The following is a 22,534-nucleotide window of genomic DNA, read 5'->3' as shown; positions in this document are numbered from 1 at the left end:
ATAGGCATCCAAGGTGCTTGGGGACAAAACTGAGCTAAGTTGCATGGCTAGGCTTTTAAGACCCTGGTGGTCATTAGCCTAGTATAAACCTATGAACTTAAGAAGTTACTTGGTAGTTTTGTAGTGTCAAGTAGATTACTGCTATTTATGTATATGGCATTGTTTGTGCAACAGTCAAGGGAAGAAATCAGTGAAATGTGAAGAAAAGAGAATCTGACAGTTTAGTTAACTGTCCTTGCATATGAGGAGGTAGGTCAGTTTTTCTTTTTACTTATTCATTGATAGTGATTAGTGATTAAAAGGCTAAAATATAGTAAGTCCATATTAAAGGTTTGTTTGTTGTCTTGTTTACCCACAGAAGTAATATATTTTAGGAATTCTGCCTGTACACTACTTGTAATCTGAAACGTCATGTTAATGAAGTCTGGACATTGCCCTTGTTACATATGGTATGAGTGAAGTAAGAGAAATCAGAAGGGAGATTACGAAAAATAAATCGGGTGTTAAGAAATATATGAGCATAGGAAATTACTTCCTTTTTGGCTAAGGATAAGGAATTGAGGGTTTGGTAGACCTTAGTGCGACAGAAAAGGATGCTATGATGAGAGAGCATAGTTAGACATGTGGAAGGTGCCCTGAAACTTTGAAAGCTGACCGGCTGTTGCATCCTTGACAGGATATAACCTATGTAGCTAAGTTTACTGCAGCAGTGATCAGTATGATGGACATTTAGCTTACCTTGCCTAAAAAATAAATGCATGCAGTGAAGAAAGTGCAAGATACCTTGTTGTGAAGAGTTGGTAAGGACAGACATGGAAAGCAGGATGTGGAGAAAAGGCAAACATGGAGGAAACGAGGTGACACAGTCGGTAAAAGTAACATTGACTATGTAGACTGTGGGTACTTTTTTATAGTAATTCTTGGATATGGCAGTTTCTTAACAAGGAAGAGATGGTAGAATTGTAGTCTGTAGAGATGTGAATGAAGATCAAGGGGACCATTTTGCTCACAGGCATCTCAAAACTCTGAGTAGGAAAGCAACCTTTACATCAATATAGAGCACTGAGTTCATGACAAATTTTGGTATGGGTGATGTGGTAAAAGACTCCAATCTTGCCATCAGACAGAATGTAAGGGTACTTGAAGATGGTTCTGTGTTGCCTTCCTTTACAAGTTAAATGCCGGAGGACTGCACCCTGGCAATTTCTGACTTGAACCATAAATAATAGTTGCACTTTATTGGTGTGCTGACCCTGATCTGGTTGATATGGATCTTGATGTAGTTTCTTGCACAAATCTTCCTGTTTTTTTTACAGCTGAAGTAATTCAACTGACAATGTATATCTGGCATTTTGAGTATCTCTGGATGTACACAGAAATAAAATAGCAGACACTTTGCTCAAAAATAAAAAACTGAGAACTGCCATTAATTTGGTGTATATCTCTATGGTAGGGCCCTTACTAGAGAGGAGAGGTTTAAAATGCAGCAGAAGTGTCAGCAGTGTGTACTGATACAGTGATAAACAAGATATGAGCAGAAATAGTTTGTACTGGTTAAGTTTCCACAGGTAAGAATTTTCCTTTTTAACCTTAATATACAGTCATTTACTTAACATCTTTATTTTGTTTTGTTTAATTTGCAGGGTTTGCAGATTGGAACACAGGAGCTGGAGGAGATGGGTGCTTATTTCTGTATTGGCCTGTTGCGCTTGAAAAGACTAACTTCTCCAGTAGAGTACAAACTTCCGTCAGACCTGGATGGTGATCATGAGTTGATTCATTCCAACTGCAAAGCGACAAGGTAGGCTATGCTCCTCACAGCTTAGTGTGGATGCAGAATGGTTTCTTAGACAGGTTACACAATAAATATGGCTGGAGTTGAGATTACAAACACAAGGTACAGGGTTTGAGTCTCAAAAGGGATAATAGATTTGAGTGTGCGTGTCTGAATGTTTATAAGGACTGAAAACGGATAGGCAGCGTGTTCATTAGGAGTTGGGCAACAGCAGCTGCAAGCTTTCTTAAGTTTTTATTGGAATACTGTTATTGCAGTCGGATACAAGGGAAGATTAAAGGTAAGAGCGCACATACCCGTTGATATAGCAGGCAAGCTAGCAGAAGCAGTCTCATGATCTGTAAACAAACATAATAACATTTGTATGCTTGTTTTGATATTTTACAGGGTTGTTCAACTGTACAAGTGGTTCTCGAGAAATAGAGTAGATGCTACACTGGCATGCACCTAAGAGATTATATTTGACGTAGCTTTAAACTGCGCGACTACTCTTTTTATTATTTGCTATTATGTGCCCTATCTTAGATGTCTTAAATCCATATGATAAATTAAATATAGAACAAGAGAATTGGGTGAGAAAATCATTTAAAACTGTAGATATTACTTTATAAATATTGGTGAACCTTTAACATGACATGGTCTTGAAAAAAGCTTCAGTGTAGGAGACAGAATTATAAGAGACTCAGTACTAAGTTTTTATGCAAAGGCAGCACTTTGACAGAGACGAGCAAGTGGAGCACTGCAGCTGTTAAATACGTAATTAAATTGTATGTCTGCTTCCTAGAAAATTCTTCTAGATTTGCTGTATGTCTGTTGTTCATTAGCACTGTACAACAACTGAATGGCTGAGATTTTTCTTTCTGCTGTGCTGCTGGAGTGGATAACCGGGATTTGAGTTTGTGTGTTTGGATTGTGTTGAGCTCAGCTGAAGTGGTAGGCAGAGCAGAGGTAAGTGCTTTAGGCTGTAATGGTTGCAAATGTTTCTCTTATGCTAGCACAGACCCTGTGACTTTAGCAACTTTCTTAGTGTGTAAGTAATGTTTAGTCTGGATTTTGTGGTGCTTGTCCCACACATCCTGTTCTAGCAACTTTTCTAAGTTTAAAACAGCAATATTAAAGTGTCTGTTTCTGCTGCTTATCCCTAATATCTATTGTATATATATATTTTTTTTTTTGGGAGGGGGACATGACAGGTCCTTGTTCTAGCAACTTTTTAGGTTTATAAGAGCAATATTTTAAAGTGTTTCTACTGCTTGTGCACTAGTACATCTCATAGTAATTGCTTTTTTTTGGAGAAACTGTATGCAAAGACAGGTCTGCTGCTTGTCCCTAATGTCTATTTTATATCCTTTTTGGGGGGGAGAAACTATATGCCATGACAGGTCCTTGTTCTAGCAACTTTCTAGGTTTATTAAGAGCAGTTTTTAGTGTTTGTATGTTTTTGCTGTTTGTCACCCTAGTACGTCTCTGAAAGTAATTGCCCTTTCTAGGTTTATTTTAAAATATTTTAAAATGTTTGCCTGTTTCCGCTGCTTGTCCACTAGTACGTCTCAAAGTAATTGCCTTTTTTTTTTTGGAGAAACTATGCAAAGACATGTCCTCTTCTAACAACTTTCTAGGTTTATAATAACAATATTTAAAGTGTTTGTATGTTTTTGCTGCTTGTCACCCTTGTACGTCTCTGAAACTAATTGACTTTGTTTTTGGAGAAACTGTATGCAAAGACAGGTCCTGTTCTAGCAATTTTCTAAGTTTATTAAGAGCAGTTTTTAAAGTGTTTGTATGTTTCTGTTGCTTGTCACCCTAGTACGTCTCTGAAAGTAATTGCCCTTTCTAGGTTTATAAGAGCAATATTTTAAAATGTTTGTATGTTTCTGCTGCTTGCCCACTAGTACGTCTCAAAGTAATTGCCTTTTTTTTGGAGAAACTGTATGCAAAGACATGTCCTCTTCTAGCAACTTTCTAGGTTTATAATAGCAATATTTAAAGTGTTTATGTTTTTGCTGCTTGTCACCCTCGTACGTCTCTGAAACTAATTGACTTTGTTTTTGGAGAAACTGTATGCAAAGACAGGTCTTGTTCTAGCAATTTTCTAGGTTTATTAAGAGCAGTTTTTAAAGTGTGTGTACGTTTTTGCTGCTTGTCACCATAGGTCTCACCCTCTTAAGTGGCCAATGTGGAACACAGACTCTAACAATGTGTGACACTCTTTTTAGGTTTATAAGAGTATTTCTAAGGTTAAGAGCAATATTTAGTCTATGTGCTGCTTGTCCCTCTTGTGTTGGGCTTTGTCCAGTTTTCTTGCACTAAGTTGAGAAGTATGTCAGGATGGATGTCAAAAGTGAGTTTTAGTAATGAGATGCTGTAACATATCCAGATTTGTTTTCAGTAGAACTTTGTGTAACTTGATCCTGCATTCTTTGATGTCTTAAATGGCACATTATTGTAAAAGTACAGAGGGCCCTGGTTTTAAGTACCTTTTTAGGCATCTTTGCCAGGCACACACCTGGCTGTAGGATAGGGGTAGATCACATCTAAAGTGGTGAATGTAAAATGTAAGTAGTATTTGCAAGTAGTATTGTCATGATGTGTGTAAGTGCCTTTGTTAAGCTGGATGTGTTCCTTGGTATAGATTTTGAGATATAATCAAAGATACTTGGAGTACTAAATGTCATAAAAGTCATTCTTCCCTTCTGCAACACTGGTTAGGTGGGCAAGTGAGCACCAGAGGACTGAAAGTGTCATTGAGGCAAGGAAGTGAAGCATGCAGGCCTTTGTAGTAAACAAAAGGAGCAGAGATGAGCAAGAGAAGAGGGTGCAAAGTCAGGAAACTTCCAGTGATATGGGTAGGTTATGGCCCTATTGTCTTATATCTTTGATATTGAGGACATCTTCTAATTTTCCTTTCTGCACTGTAGCCCCATTTGTTTCACTGTTTTAACACCACTGTGTTTTGCAAACCTGCTAGGTATAGATTACCCAGACTAGTGAGGACGGGGATATAGATACAGCTCACACCCCAAAGAAGAGAAGATACACAATTTTTTAGCCAAGTTGGGCAAGTGCCTTTGACTGGCTTTCTATGCAACGACATGCTAACAGTGAGAAACACAGGCTGAATTGCAAGCATGCAGCTGGAAGATCTATGGTGGATTTCTTTGGACCACAGAATTTAGCAAGTACAAAGGTGGTTGAGGCAGAGGTTGGTTTTGTGTCTCTCCTTGCTTAACACAACTTATCATTTTCAGCAGGAGAACACATCCTGAAATTTATGAAGAAGTGTGGAGAGGATCAAGATGTTCTCCGTAAAATGACATGTGGAGCGACAAAGGCAGTGCATGCATTGCACGGGATGTGCTGGGGCCTCATTACCAGAATGATGCTGCAGCAGCCTGCCAGAAATCACCATTCTGTGTGTATATGGACCAAAGCATAGACATGGGAAGATGACAAGCTATTAGTCATCCATGTTGGTTACCTTGACGAAAAGGCAAGCAAAAATGTGACCAGGTTCCTTGATATGCCAGAATGTGCGTCAGGAACTGGACAAGCAATGTTTGATTCTTTAATGTCCAGCCTGACAAAATTTAACATTCCAGTTTCCAACATTGTGGGCTTTTCTTCAGACAATGTTGCTTCAATGATTGGAAAACACAATTCTGTGCTGTCTCGTTTAAAGGAGGTGAAGACCACAATTGTAAACATGGGGTGTCTCTGCCACTTGGCAGATCTCTGTAGTAAGGCTGCTGTAAAAGCACTACATTCACCAGTTGAAGAACTTGTATCAGATCTGTACTGCCATTTCAGTTCCAGTGCACAAAGACAACAAAAACTGCAGGAATTTGCTTTGTTCACAGATACTGACCCCCTCAAGATCATTAGACATGCACCTACTAGATGGCTCAGTCTTGGTAAGGTTATTAACAGAACCCTGGACATGTGGCCAGCTCTAAATTCATATTTTCTGTCTGCAGAGCCAAGGTCTGCTAAGATTGACTTAATTTCTAAAAACTTGCAGAGTCATGAAGTGCATATGATTTTTATGTTCCTTAAGTATGCACTGGAACCCTTATTGGAGTTCAACATACAGCTTCAGAGTAGAGAAAGTCAGCTACTGACACTGCATGCCACTGTGCATAAACTCCTGCAGCAGTATGCTGGCAGACTCCTCAGACCTGCATCTGCTGTCAGACTAATCAAACACAGTGATGTGTCAGTGCTGACTGACAGTAGCTGTGTTCTACCAAATGGTGAACTTCGTATTGGCTATGAAGTCAAGCAGTACATGAACAGCCATGAGGAGGATATTGCCGGCACAGTCATTGAATTTAACTTTTATAAAAAAGTTGCAGCTTTTTATGGTGCAGTGCTGCAGAAAATGCTAAAAAAGTTTCCCATGCAGGATCACTTACTGAAAGATGCTGCATGACTTATTAATCCAGTCAAAAAATTGGACATTTCTTCAGGACTTGTCAGAGATGTTGGCTTCCGTCTGGGTGTATGTGTGAATGATGTTGAGGCTGAACAATTAATAGACGAGTTTACCCAATATCAGATAGAGGACACAGGGAATCTGACAGGCCCAGTAGACGGGCCCCACTCATGTGTATCAAAGTATTGGGCACACCTTCTGAGGGACCTTTGCATTGAAGGGAAACTGCCACTCTTTAAGCAGCTGATGATGAGTCTACTTTGCTTACCACACTCTAATGCACAAGCAGAAAGAGCATATAGTATGGTGCGGAAAGTGAAAACTGAACTGCGTCAGTCTCTGAGTGTAAAAACACTGAACTCTTTGTTGGCAGTTAAAATGAATGAAGAACTGGATGTCTGTGATATTAAGCTGCCAAAACATGTTTTAGAGGCAGCCAAGAAAGCCACAGCAGCATACAATAAGTCTACATCAGACGTATGATAGGATGTTTAACTTGGTCTAAACTTTGTGTGAATTGCAATATGTCTGTTTACAAAAAATAAAAATCACATTTACTACATTTTCTGAGTGCTCTTTCATTTACTTGTGGTGTGGTTATGGTATTGCAGATTATCAAACAAAGGTTTTTGGATCTGAGAAGTGTTATTGAATGTTACAGTTCTACCATGCTCCATGGCGCGTTTTCACGCAGTGCGAAAATAAGGTGTTCCACATTTTGACCATTTGTCACACATTGTTAGGGTCTGTGTTCCACATTGGCCACTTAAGAGGTTGAGACCTATGACTATAAAGCAAACACAATACTGGCTATGGCATAAAGAAAGAGTCATATCTAATGTTAAGCGCATTTCATTTACTGCATTAGTAAACTTCATCAGACAAAATTAGTTTAACAAATTCATAACAGTTAGTTTAAAATTTGGCACCCTTTTTCTACTACAGGAAATGACATCACAAACCTAAATGTTATGCTACTTCCCCATTGCATGTACCATTATTCATGAGTAAATGGATATTCATGTATATTACTAAACATTCCAAATACACCAAGTACAAACAATATATGCAACTAGCGTTGCCACCCCTCCGTTTTTTTTCCGGAGTGCCCGGAAATCAGTAGGGCACTCCGGTTCTTGCTCTCGGAGTCCGGAAATAGTGACGTCAGGCTCGTCAGCGCGTATTGTAAAAAAAAAAAAAACATTCCGTCTTGGACTCGTTGATTGGCTGCTTGCTGCAGACGAGGCTCGTGCAGCAAGCAGCCAATCAACACGTAGAGTTGCAAGTCAAATCCCCGCAAAGCCCGCGAAAATTACTGCATAAAAAGCGGCGCTTCAGCTTGTAATTTTACCTTCTACTCTACTCTGTACTGTAAAAGGTGGTGCTTAACTTAAGATCTGAAATTTCTTGGACGTCTTCGGTGGATTGCTGGTTCGTTAGCCCTGCTGCCTGGAAGGATTGCCTAGCCCTGCTGCCTGGAAGGACTGCCTAGCCCTGCTGCCTGGAAGGATTGCCTAGCCCTGCTGCTTGCCTTGCTTGCTGGAGTCTTGCCCTGGAGGAGAAGTGCTGTGGACTGGCCGACTGGGTGGTGGTGTGTTCCTCTGCTTGCTGGCCCTTTAGCTGCCTGTTCTCTTCTGCCGCTGAGAGCTTGTTTAAGTAGCCCTGCTGCTGATTTTTCTGGAGGTAAGTGGAATTTTTTTAATGGATGAATTCTTTGGAATTAAGGTAGATTTTCAAAGATTAGTGTGACAAGGGGAATGAAATATTGCCAGCACAGCTACTAGTGAATTTTTTAAATATTAAATTTATATTAATTCACTAGCTGTGCTGGCACTATCTCATTCATTGATGGTGACAAGATGTGTGTAACTGTATCTAGATGTTCAACATGTGGTGATTATTAACTAGAACAGTTTCTAATCTGGTTTTGGACTTGGTTGCAGTGAATATATAATGACTTCATGATTTGTATAAGATGCTTGGACTGTAGATCTGTCTTTTCTAGTCTGTCATCACCGTGATGTTTACCTTGACCTGTGTTTCTTCCTAGGGTGTCTGTCGTACAGTCTTCATATTATAGTGAGGCTTAAATGTAGCTTTTTGTCTAGTTTGTCATCACAACTGTTTACCTTTATCTGTGTTTTCTAGGGTATACCGTCTATATCAAAGCTTAGCTCATTTGATGTTACAGTGAATATATGATTACATGATTTGTATAGGATGCTTGGACTGTAGAACTGTCTTTTCTAGTCTATCATCACCGTGATGTTTACCTTGACCTGTTTTTCTTCCTAGGTGTCTTGGGTATATAGCAAGGCTTAATGTAGTTGCTTTTCTTTGGGACTGTCAATGTGAAATATCTCATGTGGTTTTGAGATTGTTACAGTGAATATACACGGGATATTTTCTAACGTTTTGTTGTGTAGATATTTAAGTTTTGAGACTACTTAAATATTTATTTAGTGACACTGGGCCACTACCTTGGCATTGGTCAAACTAGCAATGTTTATTACTATTGCACAGTAAGACTGAACACACTTTGTTAGGGCCTTAAAGTTGCTTATAAGGAGTAGCTGGCTGATGATGTTGTAGTCTGGGGAAAAGGGGGGCATAGTTAGTAAACTTGTGCCAGCCTTTCCCTTGTGTATATAAATCAGACCTCAAGTGTGTCTCAACTGCTTTAGCAGGGGCCCAAAGCACTGTTTGATAAATAGGGTGCTGGATGTCTTCACTTGGCCACTATGCTCAACTCTAACTGTGCCAGTGGGAGGAGGTGGTGGTGAGGATCTGGAGTGGAAAAGGGGAGAAACCAGCCCCAAGTTGACTGGTCTCTGTGCTTTGCACTTAATATGGGGTGTTGCATCTGGAATTGTGGGGCTACGGAATTAGTCTTTATGTCTGCCCGTACGGTCTCTTATCATTATGCAAGTTATTACTGTTGCAGCCAGAGGGTATTATGATTGCTGAGTTACATATTTCATGTTTATCATTGTGTCGGCCCACACTATGTCCTGTTTGTCTTTATGCAAGTTATTACAATTGTAGCCAGAGGGTATGATTGCTGAGCTGCCATGTATTTCATCTTTATCTTGTCAGTCCACAGTATGCCTGAACTTTCTTGCTGTGTTCAGACTCAGCTGGATAACGTTTGCACTGGGTTCTACATAATAAAAGTAGAGGGTCTTAATTTGGTGCATTGCTGTGTAGTGTCTGACCCATGTGTTTTACACACAGTTGAATGCCTTCTGTGCATATTCTGCTGTCACACCAGGTTCATGTGTAACAGCTGCAGAAAGTCCCTCAGACAGGAGTTGCTTCTGCCTTTCATTGCTTTACCTTCACTGTAATTTTTCATGAGGAGTCTCATTTTTTTTTTCCCTATACCAACTTTGTATTACTAGGGTGTGAAAGTCTGGAGATTCACATGTGAATGTGAACTCTGGCTAGTGGCTACTGACTGACACAGGCCCCACCAGGCAATGGTGTTGGTCACAAGTGTTTTGATTTTCTATTAATAGCTGTTGGTTTATTGTAGTGTTGAGCAAGGATCCTACAGGAATCATGTTCAGGAAAAGGTCAATGGATCATCAAGAAGAGGCTGAAAGCGCGTATCCTAAGAGGTTTTTCTGCAGTTATAATAAGGTGTGGGAGCAAAGCTACTCATGGGTGCGACCTGTTCCAAATGCAGATGCCATGGCAAAGTGCACATCCTGTGGAACAACTTTCACTGTAAATGGGATGGGGAAAAGGCATTGAAAAGCCATCAGAAGTCAGACAAACATCATCAAAGCCTTCAGCTCCAGAGGCAGAACCTCATAATGACCAAGTTTATTCAGCCACGTAGTGTAACCAGTGAAGCTTTCAAAGTCACTGCAGCTGAAGTGACAGCAGTCTATCATGGAGTGAAACATGGTCACTCATATGTATCCATAGATTGTGGAGGTAAGCTGGCACCGACAGTCTTCCCTGATTCCACTTTGGCTTCGAAATTCACCTGTGGGAAGACAAAATCTGAGAGTATTGTCATGAATGTTCTTGCACCTCATTCAGAGGAGCTCCTTCTGCAGGAACTTGGCAATTCCTATTTCTCAGTGGGATCAGATGCATCCAATAAAGGGAACAGAAAAATGTTCCCTTTAGTTATTCAGTACTTTACTCACACCTATGGCACACAACAGAAACTCCTTGATTTCTATGAGGATCATAACGAAAGTTCTGAATGTATCTTTACTAGAATAAAGGACATCCTTGTGCATAAAGGACCTGACAAATTTAACATTCCAGTTTCCAACATTGTGGGCTTTTCTTCAGACAATGTTGCTTCAATGATTGGAAAACACAATTCTGTGCTGTCTCGTTTAAAGGAGGTGAAGACCACAATTGTAAACATGGGGTGTCTCTGCCATGGCAGATCTCTGTAGTAAGGCTGCTGTAAAAGCACTACATTCACCAGTTGAAGAACTTGTATCAGATCTGTACCGCCATTTCAGTTCCAGTGCACAAAGACAACAAAAACTGCAGGAATTTGCTTTGTTCACAGATACTGACCCCCTCAAGATCATTAGACATGCACCTACTAGATGGCTCAGTCTTGGTAAGGTTATTAACAGAACCCTGGACATGTGGCCAGCTCTAAATTCGTATTTTCTGTCTGCAGAGCCAAGGTCTGCTAAGATTGACTTAATTTCTAAAAACTTGCAGAGTCATGAAGTGCATATGATTTTTATGTTCCTTAAGTATGCACTGGAACCCTTATTGGAGTTCAACATACAGCTTCAGAGTAGAGAAAATCAGCTACTGACACTGCATGCCACTGTGTATAAACTCCTGCAGCAGTATGCTGGCAGACTCCTCAGACCTGCATCTGCTGTCAGACTAATCAAACACAGTGATGTGTCAGTGCTGACTGACAGTAGCTGTGTTCTACCAAATGGTGAACTTCGTATTGGCTATGAAGTCAAGCAGTACATGAACAGCCATGAGGAGGATATTGCCGGCACAGTCATTGAATTTAACTTTTATAAAAAAGTTGCAGCTTTTTATGGTGCAGTGCTGCAGAAAATGCTAAAAAAGTTTCCCATGCAGGATCACTTACTGAAAGATGCTGCATGACTTATTAATCCAGTCAAAAAATTGGACATTTCTTCAGGACTTGTCAGAGATGTTGGCTTCCGTCTGGGTGTATGTGTGAATGATGTTGAGGCTGAACAATTAATAGACTAGTTTACCCAATATCAGATAGAGGACACAGGGAATCTGACAGGCCCAGTAGACGGGCCCCACTCATGTGTATCAAAGTATTGGGCACACCTTCTGAGGGACCTTTGCATTGAAGGAAACTGCCACTCTTTAAGCAGCTGATGATGAGTCTACTTTGCTTACCACACTCTAATGCACAAGCAGAAAGAGCATATAGTATGGTGCGGAAAGTGAAAACTGAACTCGTCAGTCTCTGAGTGTAAAACACTGAACTCTTTGTTGGCAGTTAAAATGAATGAAGAACTGGATGTCTGTGATATTAAGCTGCCAAAACATGTTTTAGAGGCAGCCAAGAAAGCCACAGCAGCATACAATAAGTCTACATCAGACGTATGATAGGATGTTTAACTTGGTCTAAACTTTGTGTGAATTGCAATATGTCTGTTTACAAAAATAAAATCACATTTACTACATTTTCTGAGTGCTCTTTCATTTACTTGTGGTGTGGTTATGGTATTGCAGATTATCAAACAAAGGTTTTTGGATCTGAGAAGTGTTATTGAATGTTACAGTTCTACCATGCTCCATGGCGCGTTTTCACGCAGTGCGAAAATCAGATGTTCCACATTTTGACCATTTGTCACACATTGTTAGGGTCTGTGTTCCACATTGGCCACTTAAGAGGTTGAGACCTATGACTATAAAGCAAACACAATACTGGCTATGGCATAAAGAAAGAGTCATATCTAATGTTAAGTACATTTCATTTACTGCATTAGTAAACTTCATCAGACAAAATTAGTATAACAAATTCACAACAGTTAGTTTAAAATTTGGCACCCTTTTTCTACTACAGGAAATGACATCACAAACCTAAATGTTATGCTACTTCCCCATTGCATGTACCATTATTCATGAGTAAATGGATTTTCATGTACATTACTAAACATTCCAAATACACCAAGTACAAACAATATATGCAACTGTATAAGTTAAAAATTATTATAAAATGCCTGAAATATTAGATTGAATATGTATACGTTTATATACATTAATAAAATATTCATTTTAAAGAAACCTTATTGTCATTACCAAAGCAACCTTTATCTACTCAAAGCTTTTGATTTTAAAATGCTGTTAATACTGCAAAGATTATTCAGTCCAGGCCATGCATAAGAATGAAGCATGAGCTGCCATATAAGTTCTGACCTTTCCAATTGTAGTTCTCAGGGACCACCTCTGTCATTACTAAGCACTTGCTGCAATGTTGCAAATCTAAAATAATGATCATGTTGTTCATGCATATGTTTAGCTAGCGCATTATTTAACTGATCTTTCCTTATTGCATACATGTGCTCATAAATTCTTTCCTTGAGAGACTTGGTGTTTTTTCCTGTATAAAATGCTGGGCAGAGTTGACATACTGCCACATATATTACCCCCTTAGAATTGCAATTAAATTTGCCCTTAATATATTCTATGCCCTTTATCTGTATGCATTGGCCTTGATGTATGTATCTACAGTAATTGCACATTCCACATCTATTCATAATACCCACTGAATTATTGGCCATACAACTTGTCCTGCCATTCTCCAATAGATTTTTAAAATTACTTGCTCTCCTTGCCACAATTTTGAAACCATGACACAATTTTGCTCTAATGTTCAAATCCTCATCCATAAGTGTCCAGTTTTTCATCATAATAGCCTTAATTTCATAAAAATGTGTATTAAATATTGTTATAAACAGTGCAGCATTGTCCAGGCGGTGTTCACTCGCATCTAAGGGTATTTGGCTATTATTATATGATAAAATAGGTGCAAAATAACCATTTGATTTTTTTAATTTTTACTTCATTGTACAATTCTCTAAGAATATAATCCTTTTAAACATGCCCATCAAATTATTGCACTCTATTTCAAAATCCTTATCTAAGCTAACCATCCTTGCCACCCAGACAAGCTGTCCCTTAACTACTGATTTCTTAATTGCCAGGTGTGCACTAGAAAAATGCAAGAATGAATTTGAGTAGGTTGGTTTTCTGTAAATATTTGCTATGAATCTTTTATTGTCCCTCTCCTTACTCAAAATGACATCCAAAAAATTAATCTCGTTGTCCACTTGTGTGAATGTCAGATAAGTGGTTGTATTAATATATGAGAGAAATTAATCTAGTGCTGCTTGACTACCCTTCCAAAAGATGAATATCTCATCCAAATAACGTAAATATAGGCTAATATGGTGAAAAAATTCACTACCATAAATATATTGCTGCTCCCACACAGCCATAACTATGTCTGCAAAAACTGTGCCACAAGATGAGCCCATTGCTACACCCAACTGTTGTAAAAATTATCTGCCCTTAAAATAGATGTAATTGTTTTTAAGAACTATTTCCAAGAGTTCAGTATGCAAATTAATTTTGGACTGTGTAATCCCCTGTGCACCTAGAAAGATTTCTGCATACCTGTATACCGTCTTCATGAGGGATCACCGAGAACAGGTCCTTGGCGTCCACTGTTACAAGTATACTCTGATCACAATACTGTGTATGTTTAATTAACTCAAGGAAATGCCATGAGTTTTTACAAATTTGGGGACATTTCATTATTAAGCTCTTTAAATTGTTATCCAAATATTTCCCACATGCATAAGTAATAGAATTACGACCATCTACCATCGGTCATAATGGTGGATTATTCACATTCTTATGCACCTTTGGCACCTCAAATATGGTGGGTATTATAGGAGAAATATTTAAATAGTTGTAAGTGCCAATATCTATTCTATTTTCAAGAAACTGACCTCCTGATATATGTCTATTCAGTATATCTAACATTCTTTGTTCATAATCAAACGTGTCCATTATAACTAACCCCCCTCACCCTTATCAGGCTTCATTATTCTTAAAGACTGATGCATGAGAAATGACAAATTCATTCTCTCCAGCTGTTAAATTATCATTCAAGTGCTTTTTGTTATTTACCATATGCCTGATATTCAACTCACATATTCTTTCATATGATGCTAGAATGGGATGAAGTGGGGGGTTAAGTGTACTATGGATACGTGTTACATCAGGGGGTTCAGAATATGCTATCTGATTGTGCCAAATAATGTGAAATTTAATTTTCTTAAAAAAAACTTTAATTGATCAATGTTTGTGCAAGAATAGGTTGCTTAGATGGTACAAATGTAAAACCTTTGCTCAATACATTCACTATTGATTCATCTATCACAGTATCTGAGAAATTATACACTTTTTAAAATCACTTAAGGAATTACATACAATGACTGGACTACTAAGAGCATCATTAGAAACTAAATCAATAATGGCTTTATCTTCCTTGACACGTGGTACTGAGTGTGGTAACTAATTGTATTTCCTCCGCCTGCCACGATACTGGTACCCCCCTCTCCTCTGATTCTGCCTCGAGGGTGTATAAAAACCCTGATGATCAAGACCAGCCATGGTTGTTGTTAACATTCTGATTATTTTTGTTTTTTATTATTTCTGATCTTCTGAGAGGTGGAAACTGTTCATCATACTCATCAAAAGCATCATCAGTTGTTACTTGTTGATGTTGTGCCCTTATACTTGGACCATTATTAACATAACCAACTTGTGTTATAACTTTCGGTGGTTTAGGGTAAGCCTGACCCTTACTATACTGTTGCTGGTCCCTTAAGAGTTTATGATGTTTTTTTATGCTTCAAGTCAAATAAAATCTGTTCAGTACTAATATATATTCTTTGATGTTCATACTTATACCTACAATAATTAGCATCAGCTTGCAGTTGTTTTTCTAAAGTATCACATTCTACTAACAGCACTTCAATTTCTTTTGCATTATGCTTGATTAATAATTCTAACAATTCAAAACCATGTCTGTCATACATTTTTAACAATTCACAATGCAAAGGAGAATTTTCAATAAGTCCTGAGGGGTATCGCCAAGTTCGTAGTCCTTTGGAGCAACCTTATTTCTTATACAGTCTTTTAAATACATATTTTCCACCTGCAACTTTTTCAATTTAAATAATTTTACATCCAGTTGCTCCAACCATGTTTTTAAAGGCAACCCCCTCAGAGCAACTGCTAACAACAGATGAAGAACATGTCTTTTCATCCGTTAACCATCAAGATAAAAATGGTGGTTTCCAATTAGCTATATTACTTGAACCTGTATACAGTTCACGAATGTTACTGTTATTAGCATTATTGCCATTACTGGCATTATTTCTCATTAAACCACCATTTTGCACAACAACATCACATCTTGTTAAACCCTCATTAAAAATAACAGTACCTGTATTAGTGCCTTCAGCCAAGTCCATTTGTGAAGCTATACGTTGCCCATTAGGTATAGAACAATTATCCGACTGTGAAGTACCTGGTGAGCCATCAAATACAGACGTACCATAAGCCATTTGTTGAATATCAGCAGAAGAAGCTAAAATATCCGCACTGCAGTCCTTAGCCGACGAAGAAGAAGCCAAAATAACCAAATTCATTTCTGTGTGGCCATCCATAGCACCGCTACCTTTTTCAAGGATTTGCTGTTGATTCTGTCGCAACAGCTGCTACATGGTATGCAAGCTCTGGTAGTTCCGCACTTCCTGACTACCAACCAACCTCATTTCATCATTAAAAGCTTTGAGTAGATAAAGGTTGCTTTGGTAATGACAATAAGTTTTGTTTAAAATGAATATTTTATTTATGTATACAAATGTATACATATTCAATCTAATATTTCAGGAACTTTATAATATTTTTAACTTATACAGTTGCATATATTGTTTGTACATGGTGTATTTGGAATGTTTAGCAATACATGAAAATTCATTTACTCATGAATAATGGTACATGCAATTGGGGGAGTAGCATAACATTTAGGTTTGTGATGTAATTTCCTGTAGTAGAAATAGGGGCCAAATTTTAAACTGTTTAACTGTTGTGACTTGTGAATTTTTTATGCTGATTTTGTCTGATGAAGTTTACTAATATAGTAAATGAAAAGCGCTTAACGTTAGATATGACTCTTTCTTTATTCCATAGCCAGAATTGTGTTTACATTCTAAGACTAGATAGAGCCAATAAAAAAGCAGGGGGTGTAGCCCTACTCTATCGCAGTGCCTATGTTATCTGTCCCATAGCAAAACCAGTCCCATCTTTCGCTAATGCGGAAATTCTCTTTACATCCTTACCAATAAACAAATCTAAACAAATACATGTTACAGTAGTCTGCATGTCCCCTTGCCAAAACATTTCTACACTTGAAAACTTCCTTTCCTGGTCCTCCACAAATATTAACAATGAAACTATTATTATGGGATACCTAAATATAGATTGGCAAACCCTTATGATAGACTCCTGAGAAAATAGTACTAACCTTTACAGTTTCACACGTCATTACTACCCTTACTGGAATACTAAAGAATGAACACCATGGCACTACCTTAGACTGGATCTTAATATCAGAACCCCACAAATACACTAATTCTAATACACTTCCAAATAATATAAGTGACAATCTTCCCACCTATACCCACAGAACCCACCCACAGGACTCTAAACTCCATACCTATAAAACAACTAGAAATCTCACCAGATTTAACCAACAAGTATTTGATAATATCTTAAAAACAATAAAAAATGGTGCTCATTAAAAACCCTTCCCCTGAATGATACCAGTCACCATTTTAACCAAGCCTTCTTGCACACCCTTAATAGTGTAGCCCCTCCTCTGTACCAAAAGAATAAAAAACAATGATGGCACCATGGCTTACCAGAGCTACAAAGCAGGTAATACAAGCAAGGGACCGAGCATGAAACAGTTGGCAGAAGAACAAAAATGACAACAACCTACTTGTATATAAAGAACTATGAAACCAATCCAAGAGATTAGTACTCACTGACAAAAAAAAAAAACTACTTCTCCCAACAACTTTCCAGCCAAAACAAAGCCGCAAGAAAGTTCTGGAAATCTATCTCAAAATTCCTAACTCCAGGGTCCACTCAAAACCCTTTACCAGCCCTGTCAAAAATGCATCTGAAATATCTAACATCTTCAACTCCCCCTTTATAGATAGTATACATAAACTTATAAACTATCCTACGATTGACTCTAACTCCATCTCAACACCAAATTCACCCTCACCTGAATCAACTAACAGTAATATCAGTACTAACACCCCCCCTAAGTCAGATATCAAAAAACAACCTCTTCAACTCCTCCTTTCTCTCTACAGCTTATCCCCACCTCTCTAATCCTTCTAAAATTAAAACCTTGCTTCCTCTCCTCAGACAGCCTCCTTTCATAATATCTAAAAGTAGCAGTAGATGCTGTAGACCACTATGTTAATATAATAATTAATAGATCTGTTATAGAATCTGAAGTCCCTCAGATTTGGAAAAAAAATCTATCGTAACATCCCTACAGAAGGGTGGAAATACCAGTGAACTAACAAACTACCGCTCCTTCTCCATCTTTTTGCCTTTATCTAAAATACTGTAAAAGTGCATTCATATGCAGCTACTGAAACATCTTACTAACAACAATCTTCTTGTTCCCACCCAGGGTGGTTTATGCCCAGGATATAGCACATCCACTGCACTCATATCCTTCACAGATACTGTAAGCAAAGCCTTCGCGTCTAGAAAGCTAACCTCAGTAATACTACTGGACTTGCCTAAGGCCTTCGATACAGTATCACATCAGCAGTTAATACAACAATTATCTATATTAGGATGCTGTCCACCAACTCTAAAATGTTTTGCCAACTACTTAACTGATAGTTTAGTTTGCCATCGAATGCATTGTTTTCTATCACAATACCTGGAAAATAGAACAGGAGAACCCCCATTGCTCCATCCATGGACCCATACTTTTCAACATTTTTATAAACAATCTCCATACAGCCTCTCTTGAAAGTAGACTAATTGAATATGCTGATGATGCCACCATTATCTCCTCCTCCAGTAGCCTTCAACACCTTCTAAAAATAACTGAAAACTCTTTCACCTCCATTGAAACATGGTTAAACAATGCAAAATTACTATTAAACCCCAAAAAGACCAAATTGTTAATGTTTACACCAAAACCTCTTCTGCACATCTTCAAATGCACTCACTAAATAATACAGAAATAGAAATAGTAACTCAAGCAAAGCCACTGGCATCACCATTGATGATAAACTCTCATTTGAAGATCACATACTAAATACCATAAAAAACACACACTTTAAGCTAGGCGGACTCTAAGGAACAAACAATTCCTGGACAGAGCTGTGAAGATAGGCGAAGGCTGCCATCCTAGCCAGATATAATTTTGTAGATAATTCTGTCATTTGTAAATATTATTGTAAGCTACAGGCTTGTTCTCTTAAATGTTAAAATACTGCATTGGATATTGAACTGCAAAAATGTAACAACAGTGCACTCTGCTGCAACAAAGCTGATAAGTGAATTCTTTGATGTCAAAATTCAGAGCTGATATGTCTAGAGGGGAGGCATCCTGCCTATTGTTTTAAGACAAGAGTTAATGGCTAGAATTTGCATGTATAAATGTCCTTTATTGCTCTGGTTTCTGACCAGGTGTAAAGACTGTGAATGTAGTTTCTGTTAGCCTGGGAACACCAGAAACGTATGAAGAATAATATCATGTGAAGCAGCTCTGTTATATCAGTTTAAAGAGAGAGAATCAGAGAGCTCAGAGCGTTTTGTCTTGAAAACATCCAACATCACCAGCACTGCCTGTTTCTATATGTAAGTTTATTTTAGAACTGTGTTTTCTCTTGGATATAGCTGGGCAATAGGAGGATTAGACTAGTTTGTTTTTCTGTGATGTCATAACTTTTCTGCAGTATTAAGTATTTATCTGTGATCTCCGAACTCTTGACTAGCACTGTGTAGTAATATGTATATTCTTTTGTTTTTATTATTTATTATTACATATTTTGAAACCTTTCAACTGTGGCTGTTTTATGTAGAGTTAATCTGAGCTCTAGAGTACATTGCGTGTATATAGTGATACTGTACCAAGTCACTCTAATAGGCCTTGACTGTTCAGTCACACTTACCATTTGAATAATAATACTGCACAGTAATAATTGGACACCCTTTCAGAAGGGCCTTTGAGTAGCTGATATTAGTGGGTGGTGGCAGCTGGTACTACCTTTTAGACTGGGCAGGAAAGGAGCACAGCTGGAGAACCTGTGCCAGCCTTCCCCAGGAGTGTCTGTGTGGTTGTATATAACTCTTATCTCAGTGTATGTGTCAGCTACTTGGGCAGGGACATGAAGCACTGGTTGGACAGAGAGGGTGCTGGAGGTTTTAGTTTGCCCACTAGGCTGAGATCTTGACCCTATAGCTGTGCCAGTGGGGAGTCTTACTGGGGACCTGGAGAGAAAGGGAGAAACCAGCCCCAGACCGACTGTGATCTCTGTGTGCTCTTAAGGGAAATTGTACTTTATTGTGTGCATTTATTATCCTTTCCCTATATGGACGGCCCTCAGTGGTATTAGTGGTGTGGATTGAGGCTCCAATTGCTGGGCCAGTGCACAGGCATCACAAACCCCATCAAAAAACGCTTGCCAGTACTTATTTACTCCCATCCCTCTTGTGTGGGGCCCCCATCCTAACAAACCTCCACGTCTCTCAAAAACAAGCTTCAGTTATGTTACTACAAAGTTGCTAAAATTGCCACTGGCCTATCTCATTGCACACATCATTGCCTTGCCCTCAGTGAATTAAACTGGCTTGATTTTCCCCAATACCTTAGTTATGTGCAGCTAACTGAAGTGCATAAATTAGTACACAAGCCTGACAGCTGCCCAGCATTAAAACATACCCTATAGCTCTATACCCCATCCAGAATTCTCCGCTCCACTAATAAACTACTTTTAGAAGTATGTAAGCCTCATAAAAGCACTGGTATAAACCTCTACTCCTATACCATTGCAATACAATGGAATACCCTGCCCCAAGATATCATCATTTTAGTCCTCTTAAGGACCTTCAAACTTTCTCTAAAAACTCACCTTCACAACATCCATATCTGTTCTTGTTCCTCTCCCAAAGAGTAACATACTCAATTTCTATTCTCTTTATTCACAAGGACATACTACCTGTTTTCCTTTCCTTTCTCCCTCCTCTTACCACCTCCCCACCACCCTCAGTCTCAACCTTTTCACCAACTCTATACCTGTACCTTTACATCCTTTTTCTCCTGCCATCTCTCATCTCCACCAAACCCCACACCTCAGACTACATCTTTCTCATATTTTTCTCACACTTCTTACATTGCCCCTAAACATCTCTTAGTCCTTTTACCTAGCCTCTATACATCTCTTTCTTGTCTAGCCTACCAAGACACTGAGCATCCCTCTTTTCCCTAGTGTGCAAATTAATACTCCTTCATATTTAAGCTTCACCATGTCTACTTATCTTGGTTAACATTGCATTAAGATGCACTGTATATTTCTCATTCTTGAATGCAACATGTTGATTTAAACTGTGTCATGTTTATTTATCTTATGTAATAATACTTTCTTAAATACTAATACTATTATCTTATATAATAATATTTTAAGCCATACATTATATTTTCATTCTTGATTGTAACATGTTGTACTAAACTGTGTGTAATCTAAATTGTATACTGTCAAAAATGTCTATACTTTATGTGGAGATTTTCTTCCCGGGCCTCCACTGAAAATGGGTTTCTCACCCAGTGGGACTTTCCCGGTCAATAAATGTCAATAAATAAATAAATAATAGTCAACCTTCAATGTATTGTTCATATTTTTTGTACATGTGGGCTTTGGTTGCACGCTGTACTTTGCCATCCCTTGTAAAAATTCAGCATTTCACTTGGAAATGCGTCTTCTCAGATAGTTTCTTCATACTGTTAAACTTTATACTTAAGGTTGCCTTTGGTGGGTCAGAGATTAGACTCCTTTTCTGTTTCATTTCAGTACTTTTTTTTGGAAGCTCCCATGTTTGAGAGTATGAAACGTCTGTGCCAGCAAATATGATATCATGCTCCATTCTGTAAGCATGAGTACCACCTGAGCCCAACAGTTATTTTTTGCTGCTTTTACAGGTTAGCTCTCCATCCTTCAGATGTTGGTAAAAAACTCAAATATTTCATAGAAACTTGTGGTCTAACTTTGTACTAGGTAGTGGTTGGTTGAGCTTCAAATTACAATTGCCAGAAAGTTTCAAATACAGAAGTCCTCCATCATTTCTAGAGAACTAGCAAAAGGATCAAGTTTCAGTGGCTAAATCTCTGTCAAGCCCTCCTTACAGGCATGCCCCTATCAAGAATGTCCCTTTGTTCTGTGCTAGTGCTGAGCTTAGGTAGTGAGGGCTTGAGCTCATATCCCCTGTCTACTTTGGTGGATGATGATGATGAGATGAGAGCATGCACAACCCCTACTCCTACCCTGGGGATACTTTGTGGAGTGTAGGCATCACCCGTCCCACAGCCAGTGTGTTGGTGAATGCAGCAGACTGCCCTAGTCCTCATGAGCTGTCTGTAGGGTCAATAGGCCATGGTCTGGGATACTTAAATCTGAGGACTATTCTCCCGGGATTGTTTCTCACACCCAATGAGACTCCATGGCTTATGTCAAGGTTATTCTACTCAATATTACCATGCCACAACTTGCTTATCAGGCCTGGAATTGACAAATGATTGAGGTCTGTTCAGAAACTGAATCATTTGTGAAAATGCGCACCTTTAGAGAATATGGTGTGATGTCAACACCAGAGCCCATTGTATGCCTTGCATATCCCTATTTTGCCTTTGGTAGGTGTAGTCCCATGCACTGGATCCTTCTCAGCCAGCCTGTGATATGCTGTTTACACACTGCTGTCTGCATGAGCCCATGCATCACTCTGCCCTATACTGGTCAGGTCTGGGAGTACCCCTTTGCAGTTGGAATCCCAAAAGGCGTTTGCAGACTCAGATGCTATTTTGGCTGAAAGAGATATAGATACTGTCTGCACTGCATCCCTCCCCAGGTGATGACATCTAAGAAACCTTAAAACTGCTAAAATCCTCTACAGATTGTCTTGTTCCCCCATTCCTGCTCCCCCAG

At 38.7% G+C, this 22,534-nt stretch overlaps 1 protein-coding gene across 1 annotated transcript in view; it reads left to right on the top strand.

Moving 5' to 3' along the window:
* Positions 1–22,534, top strand: part of AGTPBP1 (ATP/GTP binding carboxypeptidase 1) — a 2,804,614-nt gene that overhangs the window by 2,579,065 nt on the left and 203,015 nt on the right. The window contains exon 32 of the mRNA XM_044060898.1: positions 1,644–1,801. Coding sequence (XP_043916833.1) covers positions 1,644–1,801 — 158 coding nt within the window. The remainder of the gene's footprint in view (positions 1–1,643; positions 1,802–22,534) is intronic.

The sequence above is a fragment of the Protopterus annectens genome, chromosome 2.part0 (assembly GCF_019279795.1).
Source record: "Protopterus annectens isolate FY-2018-M chromosome 2.part0, PAN1.0, whole genome shotgun sequence".
In the NCBI taxonomy this organism is placed as follows: Eukaryota; Metazoa; Chordata; order Ceratodontiformes; family Protopteridae; genus Protopterus; species Protopterus annectens.
Note: the sequence above shows the minus strand (reverse complement) of the source record. Positions and strands in the feature narration are given on the sequence as shown.